Source organism: Alligator mississippiensis, chromosome 2 (genome assembly GCF_030867095.1).
Source record: "Alligator mississippiensis isolate rAllMis1 chromosome 2, rAllMis1, whole genome shotgun sequence".
Classification (NCBI taxonomy): Eukaryota; Metazoa; Chordata; order Crocodylia; family Alligatoridae; genus Alligator; species Alligator mississippiensis.
Window position 1 is genome coordinate 94,935,046 of NC_081825.1, and position 9,384 is coordinate 94,944,429.

Below are 9,384 nucleotides of genomic sequence, written 5' to 3' on the forward strand. Positions count from 1 at the left end.
AGGGTGATATTCGTGGAGGCAGTGCCACACTGAAAAAATTACTTGCAGGTTGTTGGCACCAGGTGTATGTCAGTGCTTTTCAGAGGATGGGGAGCCTATGAGATATTCACCATCCCTAGATGCTAGAAGAAACCATAGCACTGACTTAGCAGCAAGTTAAATCTTCTTTACTATAAGGGGTACCACTTGTTGGTGCTGCATGACCTGGTGGATCACAAGTAGATTCTTGTGCACAGATTTTGGTAGCACCAGCAAGGTGCGTGATGCTAGGGTATTTGGGAGTTTTGGCATTTACTTGCTTGAACAATCTACAAAGTTATTCTTTCCCAATGACATAGTCATCAGCAGGGTGCAAATACTCACCTGATGTCTGAAGCATCCTGCCTACTTTGTCCTTTTGTGGCTGAAAAAGTCAAACCCAGACAATGTGGAGGCATACATAACATTCACATATACTGTCAGTATTTTCAGAATAGTGACTGAATGTACATTTAAGAGACCAAAGGGAATAAATAGAACGCTGCCTCCCAAATCATCTGCATGCCAACAGTGGAAACACTGCACATAATAGTGGCCTTCTGTGCCCTACACAATGTGTGTGGGGACAGAGGTGAGGTTTTTTCTTGGAGTGTATCCAGCACAGTCTTGGACCCTGTAAGTGATCCCCATAGGTTGAATGCCTCCCAATAAGCAGTATGGTTCCTGGCTTTAGGGAACCTAGGGAAATCAGGGATACAGTATGTGCTTACATTGCTGGCACGTGATGATTAATTGCCTACCAACACATCTGCAGATGTCTTCAGACTAGGAGTTGACTTCAAGAGCCTTCCATGTACTGCTTTTCCAATGTGCATGTTGCACGTTGCTTCCACCAAGGTAGCTCTGTTCCTGTCCGAGAACATTAAATATTTTATGCTTTTCAGTTGTCTCATTAATTCCTGTCATGATCTCTGGAGGGTTTTTTGAGGAGGGGAAGGCAAGGCCTTTGAACTTCTATTGACCTTTTAGGGTCCTTAGTGAGTGGGCAGTTTGATCAGTTGTGAGCCATTGAATACGAGTGGTTTTATTTCTTAGCCTTTGAGGGGCTATACATGATGTTGGGTAGGTGAGGCCTTTTGCATGCCTTTTTATGACCAGTTCATTGAGTCATTTGTCTCCCACTGGACTTAATGGTCCTTAGTAAGTGAGCAACCTTCTCAGTTGTGAGTCAGTGCATGTGATTAACTTGGATTCTGCTTAGTCCCTGAAGAGCTTCATAGGCATTAGAGAGCAGATTATCTGTAGCAATGCATGGCCTTCTTCCTACTTGGAGCAATGGGGCTTTGATTCATGCATTGCATGAACTGAATTCTCTTCTTTAGTTCTTCAAGGAAAACATTTTTCTAGGTATCAGTTCCCTTTTTGCATACACTTAGCAGGTTGACAGGCAAGAGACTGAATTCAATGGGAAATATGAGTAAAATAAATTACAAGCACCAAGATGCAAACAAAGCAAAATAAAATGAAGATAAAACTGAGATGAAATGAAAAAAAGAGATGCAAACTAAAACCTACAGGTCAAAACTGCCAAGCACACAGTGCAGCTAGACAAGAGACAAAAATTCTGCAAGTTGAAAACAATGAAGAAAGTGATTAAAACATTTAAGCAGTAAAACAATAAACACAAGTGATGTGAAAACCCAAAATGAAAACCTAAGTCATCCAAGGACTTCAAGTGGAATGAAATTCAAAATTAAAATAAACAGATCCACAGTGCACCCAAATAAACTAGGTAAAGAATCTCACAGTACTGCCAATGAACAGAACACACAGTTCACCAAGGAGAACTACTTACTAGAGAAGTGTCCTAAGATGCAGGGAATGGCCTGAGATCCCAATAATGTTGCCTGCTGCTTGCAAGGCTGGCTGTTATAGAGAACCTCAGCGAACTCTTCATGACATCATTAGTCTCCGCAGTTCCAGGAACTAGCTGCTTGCTCAAGACAAATATCCTCTCACTCTGATCACAGAGGCAGGCTGAAGAGTAGGGTCATGAGAAAGGAACACTTGGAGCTGAGAGCACTAGCAAGTATCTTCTCAGATTCCTCACAGTAGAGGCATCTCATTGCATTTCCAAAGCGCATGTCGCCCTTTGCCTGAGTACGCTGGGACTTAGTTCAGCCCCAGCACAGGGTCCTGAATCCCTAGCACTACTAGCCTCAGAGAGATGGCACTATAATGGTAGAATGCTTGATCTTGCAATTTCAAGAAATTTAATTTCTTCTCATGTAACACACACATCTGATTGGCTTTTCAAATGTGTCTGTACAACATAGGCTCCTATTGGCTGTAGGTACTTTAATTATTGTGGTTTTACTTATTACATTTTATTTTATTTTCAGGCTCAATATTCACTATCCAACCAGTGACATTCTCAGGCAAAAATTCAGCTATTCAGCTTCTTATTGAAGCCAAAGACAATGGAAACCCTGCTTTGACAGCTGTTACTTCCGTGGAGATACAGGTACAGGATGTAAATAACTATGCTCCTCAGTTTACCATGGTACTATATAATCTCAGCGTGAGTGAAGATGCCACAGTTGGAAAAACACTTCTTACATTTTCAGCCATTGACTATGATTGGGAGCATGACAATGCATATATTGAATATTCTGTTATCAGTGGCAATGCTGATAATCAATTCCATGTGGAAACAAGTGTCAGTAAATCAGAAACATCTTACAAGCTGGTTGGAAATCTTGTTTTGAGCAGGAGACTGGATAGGGAAACAGCTTCTTCTCACAGTTTGGTCATTCTTGCATTTGACCATGGAATACCTTCTTTGAAATCTACTGCTACTGTATTGATAACTGTACTGGATATTAATGATAATCCTCCAATATTTAGTAGTCTGGAGTATCACATTCAAGTCAAAGAAAGTATCCCAATAGGTAGTCATATTATTATGGTCTCAGCCAATGACTCAGATGCAGGAACCAATGCTGAAATCACTTATAACATAATCTCTGGAAATGAGAAAGGCCTCTTTCGATTAGATGGAAAAACTGGCTCTGTAGATTTGATCAGAAGCTTGGATTATGAGGATACTATGAAATTCACATTGATTGTTCTAGCCTCTGATGGAGGTATCAGTGTAAAAAATGTGGCTTTTTCGGTTCTTTTCCTTAAAGTCCTGGATGACAATGATTATGCCCCACTGTTTTTGTTTCCAAATCTGAACTGTGTTATCAGTGAAAATCTTCCTCCCTTTTCTTCTGTGTGCACAGTTAATGCACTGGATTTTGATACAGGTCCCTATGGACATCTTTCTTACTCCATCCAGTCTTCATGTTTGAGCAATCGTGGAATACCTCGAGATCATGACATGTTTTTCATAGATCCTTTGACAGGAGATATCCATACAAAACAAGTACTTGACTATGAAAGTCAAAATAAATACTGTTTCATAGCCCAGGCAAAAGACAAAGGTTACTCAATAGCTACCCTAACAGTTCAGGTGGATGTTGACGGGACAGATGAGTTTGATCCTGTTTTTACCCAAAATCAATATTTTTTTGATCTTCCTGAAAAAAATGAAGCAGGTCAATTGGTTGGCAAAGTGGTAGCATCAGATAATGATGGCGGACTGGATGGAATTATTCATTATTCTCTGCTGAAGTTTTCTCAGTTCTTTTCTGTGAATCAGACTAATGGAAATATTTACTTGACTAGAACACTTCACCGAAAGAAAAGCAATAACCAAAGGAAAGATGGCACCCTTGAATTCTTAATAAGAGCACACAGCCCAAAACTTGGCTCTAAGTCTACCGTATGTAGTGTATTAGTAAATGTTTCCAACTCTCCTGAGAGCTATTCTGTAGTATCTGCATACAGCCTGTCTGTTAGCCTTACTGTCTCCTTTGTGGTATTCCTGCTTCTTACCATCAGTCTTATTGCACTTATTCTGAGATACAAACGAAAAGACATGATGAAGTCCTGCATGAGAAAAGAAACATCATCTTCATCAGCTGCTGATTTTAATTTGAGCAGTGAAGATAAGCTGTATAAGGACTGCCAGAAAATACAGGAAACTGAGAGAAGTATACTTCCTATGGGTTCAATAACGGAATGGCTGAGTTTGGTAGGCATCAGAGAAAAGAAGGATATTGGTAATCCCTGCAGGCACTCAGACTCAAGTGGCCATGGTTCAGCAGAAGGGGTAACTGCTGAAGATGAGGAAATCAAAAGGATTAATGAACACCCTTTTCGAGTGAGTTCTGGCTCAGCCTTAAGTGAACGAGGATCACGTGTGCCAGACTCAGGAATTCCAAGGGATTCTGACCAACTGTCCTGTCAATCTGGAGAAACTGATGTAGTGGCTGCCACTCACAGTGCAGAGAGCATCCAATCCAACAAGGATGAAGGTGGCAGAGAATGCTGTGACACAAACTGTACCCATAAGAAAATGGTGTCTCAAACTCTTACAAAAATAGGGATACAAGAGAAACACATAATGACAGATGTTACAAGAGAATATATCTTCATCTCCGGTCATCAGGACTCCCAATGTGGATCGCTTGCGACCCTTGTAGCCTCTGATGAGGATCTCCAAGGCAGTAATAACTGGGATTACTTGCTCAGTTGGGAGCCCAGATTTCAGCCTCTTGCCTCTGTGTTTAATGATATTGCAAAACTGAAAGATGAAAATTTACAAATTCATAGCTTTCCCAATGAGAAGAAATCTTTTATTTTCCCACCTCCCTTGATCACATCAGTAGCTCAGCCTGGCATAAGGACAGTACCACCGCGAATGCCAAATATAATACCAGGGCAGACATTTAAAAACTATCCTCGCTCTCCTGTTCTCCTCCATAATATTAAATGCCCTGCACCAGCTATGACCACCAGTTTTTCTCCTTCTGTTTCTTTACTCACCATGCAGACTCCTGCAATTTCTCCAGTAGCGTCAGATGTAGAACTGATTGAAATATGTCTGACTGGGCCAACTCATGAATTTGCAGGAGAGGAAGAAGTTCAAGTGTAGATTATCAATCACTGATAAGATATGAAAGGGACATCTGGCTTAAAGTATGCTTTGCTACTGCTTAGCAAGCAAAACATGCATGTCAGCTATATCATCCATATTTTCATTCTGTTTTTATGATATAAAATGTAATAGGTAATTTAGTTTTCAATTTTCTACCTACTTACCCTGTTCTTTGAAAATATACTCTAGACCTGTAAGGTTTTCCCCTTACCTATCTTATTCCATCTCTCAATTTCCATGGTTTCTGAAGCAGGTACATATACCTAAGTATCATATACTGAGTTTGACTGACTACATTGTTTTATCAGGAGAGAGCTCTGTAACGGTTTATTGTAATTAATTATTTGTTGTGGAAGATCTTAATTTCAAATGCTGGTTACTGGTCAGGGTTCCATTTAATACATATACTCTGGGTTAAGATTTGACTGTAGACCTAGCTGTAGATCTTTGCCACTAGAAAGGAGACTCTGCCAGCTACCTGCAGACTCCATTTGTGTAAAGGAATCACACTTGATTGAGGGTTGATTTAGGAGCTTCTTTGTTGCCCTCTCTTTGCTCTTAGGAATGTTCCCAAGAAGCCACTATATCTGACTGGAAATGTGGCTACTTGATCATCCCCTTGGGGATATGGGAAACAAGTGTAAAATAAAATCAGTCTACTTCCTCTGAATTCTGTCAGAAGGTGACTTGGTCCCATTAAGCACTGGGACTGAAAAAGTATAAAGGTCCCATAAAGTCATCTGTGCTGCCTCGCTTCGCATGTGAGCTTGTTACAAGTACCAAATACACAGCACATTTTGAATATGTATGTGTACCCAGACATACACACACGTACACATGCCTCTTGTGTTTATGTGTGTATACTGGATCAAACTAACCAAAATATATACAAAGTAGTTCTACACTGACATCTAGTTCCCTCAATGTATATAAAAAAGTCATCGGTACTTATTTTGCATCACATTAAATAAAAGTGAAATACAGGAAATAACTGTACAAATACATGACCTGTAAAGTACATGACTGGCATAATCCTGTCAAGGTGTCCAGTCTTTTGGGATCAGCAGATATATCATGTGTTATGATTTTTCAATGGTTTTGCCCAGAATCACACAAATGTGGATTCTTTCTGCATACAAATGGAGCCGTTCATAAATTACCTATAAACAAAGTACTGTTGTATGTCTACACTCCAGAAATAGCCACGGTAGTTTTAAATGAAGTTCTACACAAACCAATTTACCCTTCATCTTGTCACAGTAAATTAGCCTATATGGAGACCATACTGGCTAGACTGCTTCTAAAAGCCAACTAGAAACCAACTTAGTTTTGGAATCTCTATGCTATACGGCAACAAGTAGTATAGATATACTGTAAGAGTTTGTGGGCAACAACAAATGTTTACAAAAAAAAAAAAATCAGAATCAGCCAAAGCCTATGCCAGGAATGGGGAAGCAAAGGAAAAGAGTCACTTCAAATTAGTATCTGAACATGGGCCATTATCTGAGAATGATTTGGGTCATTAGATTGGCCACCTCAGGGTTACATCCTTAGATTTCTTTCTAAGGACGGCAGAGTATATTTTTCCATTTTGCATTGTCACAAGATGCATGTCTGGTTATTGACATTTCAAGGTTAATTTATGAACTTTCACACCAAATAGTTTTGGCTTTTGCTTGGTACTGTAGTTACTTTTTGCAACCAACTCGGCAAAATTAATTTATGAACTGTGTATCAATGGAAATGTATGTACATAAAAACTAAGCAAAACTAAATGTTATGCTAACAACCTATGTAACTGCATAGCTAAAATAAGATAATATTTTAAAATTAATTTTATATATTTTTCTACTATAGTTTAAAAGTTATCCACATAAACATATCTTTTGCCTGTTAAGATTAAAATGTCTGCTACCTGTCTAGTTTGATTTTGTTACATCAAGCAATTGCTATTATAATGAAATATGTTCATTTTGGGGTTCAGTTATATAGAGTAACAGTTTCAGGAGATTTTAATGTTACATCTTGCTGCATTATCTGTATGCTCAACTGTTTAATTAATATTACTTTAAATCCCCAAACTCACAATAGCCCTGAAGAGGGAGGAGTGAACATTTTAATTCACATTCTGGAAGCCATCTCCAGGCATGGATGGTCAATGGGAAAATAAACATTTTATTCAGCGTGTATGTGTTTGAACATTCACATTAGAAAATATGAAGTGAAAGCTAAGAAGACAGTATTACCTAGATACTTAGGCTGTAGAAATTTTTCTTTGCTACTAGCACTGTTGCTGCTGGAATAAGATTAACTCCAGAAATCTTCAAAAAAGCTAGTGAAATTCAGGTAGGGCACTAGTTTAGCTGAACAACCAGCAGGAGTGTATGTGGAAAAATGAATTAACTGATAAAGTCTAAAACAAATTTGGATACCCAGAGCACATCAGTAAGCATGCCAGATTGATTGACAGAGATATGAAAGATTTCTCTTATGCATAGTGACAGTTGGTGGTATACATAGAAATAGGTAGACAAGTCAAAATGTGAAAGATAGATATGAAGTCCTGAATCTAGGAAGACACAGTACAACTGAAACAGATCAGAGAAATAAAAAGCAGAAATGCTCTGTTGATTTGATTGTGAATCTAAACAGACTCTCCAGTGCACCATGTTTAATAGCATTCCACTCAAAATATTACCTCTACTGAGCTGCTTTATGCTAGATTGCTGTCATTATCAGTCATGCATGTGCAATTGAAAATTCTGTGTTTTGTTACATTGAATGAAACCAGTATGGCAGTATAGTAAATGATTGGGCAATATATTCATAATAGCTCCCAGGTGAATCTATAAGGAGATAGTACACCACACTGCATACTTCCAGCCGCATAGGCAAATGTTGCTACAAACTGTACCCTAGGGTAAACAGCTTCAATAATGTGCATGGTGTCAATGTAACAACTATATAAAGAAATCTTAGCACCCCCCCACAACATGTGAAAGGTAAAGGCACGATGGGGTCTAATGCATGGTCCACAAAATCGTGCCTCCTGCCATGCCACACATCCAGAGGGAGCCCGATCCTGCGGTGCCCTGCTGGGATCCAGAGTCTGCAGCTACCCTGTGCCGCTGGGGTTGAGAGTCCCCTCAGTTGTGGAACTCCCAGTCCTGGCTGTGCATGGGGCACCCCTGCAGCTGGGAGCCTGGTCAGCTGCAACCTCCCAGCTGCAGAGGCAGATGCTGTTACACATGCAAATTAAAGCTGAATAACAACAACCTGTAAAGTTAATACACCTTTTCCAGCAATGATTTTATAACTGTTTGGAGCTTTTTATGGCGTGATAGTTAATTTGCACATGTAGCTGGTCTAAATTAATTGTGCAGTTAACCAGATAATTGCATCATAGATGTAGCATGCAGTGGTAGGGCTTATATTAATTTAACCACTAGTTGATTCCACAGGGCCTACAGCACCTACAGTTTCCCAATGACCTCATAGCTTGAGAGTTGTCTCAAGAGCAGGTTTAATTTGCTCCTTTTAAAACCTTTCTTATAGTAAAGGACATAATAAGTTATAGGTTTGGTCCCAACTATGGCACTTTGTTTTCAGAATTCATGCCACATGCCACTTTTCCTACATTTCACCTGAAAAATGAGCAAACCAATTATCTCGTCCTTGTAGTGCCTTCCTTTTTTCCTCAGGAACAGCTTTTTCAATGCCTTTTTGAAAGGATTCAATACTGCTTACATCCTCTTTGTCATATGCATGCTGCACTCAAGAGATAACAGGTCCAAGATATTTTGTGCTTCATTGAATTTTTCCAGTGACCTTTTCTTTGTAATTTATACCTTTATTAATATTATATCTAAGACAGAACAACATTACGCTAAGATACTGCTGTCTCATGTATGGTTGAGCTTAAGAACTTGAACATAGAATGCAAGTGTCTGCAATAAATCTTGTATCAGTTCTTTTAACATAACTGTTTTCTTCCTAAGTAAACAGTATAATTTGTATAATTTATCATGAGTTTACTATTAAACTTGCCTCAAACAAGCTATGTTACTTGCCATGCTGCACATGAGTTTTAGCACTTTGGAGGAGATACAGAACTTGTTAGTGGAAAATCATATTAAGATCAAAATGCACAAGCTATAAAATGAAAGACAGTTGTCTATTCTGGAATTTTGGTTACCTGCCATTCTGGATTTGCTTGTTGGCAGCCTTGAAAACACTGGTGTAAATCAGTACCAAATGCACATCAAAATTCCATAAACCAGTAGTATCATTAAATTGGCATTCAAGTAGATTTCTCTGCAAAGAAAAAAACCCTTCATATCTTCAGCAGATCTATCATT

The 9,384-nt window shown here is 39.0% G+C and overlaps 1 protein-coding gene across 1 annotated transcript in view; it reads left to right on the forward strand.

Annotated features, from left to right (window-relative positions):
• The window catches only part of DCHS2 (dachsous cadherin-related 2), a 201,443-nt gene extending 192,361 nt beyond the window's left edge, over positions 1-9,082 (forward strand). The window contains exon 20 of the mRNA XM_006264105.4: positions 2,382-9,082. Within this exon, the coding sequence (XP_006264167.1) occupies positions 2,382-5,023 (2,642 nt within the window). The 3' untranslated portion in view covers positions 5,024-9,082. The remainder of the gene's footprint in view (positions 1-2,381) is intronic.
• Positions 9,083-9,384: the final 302 nt, after the last annotated feature.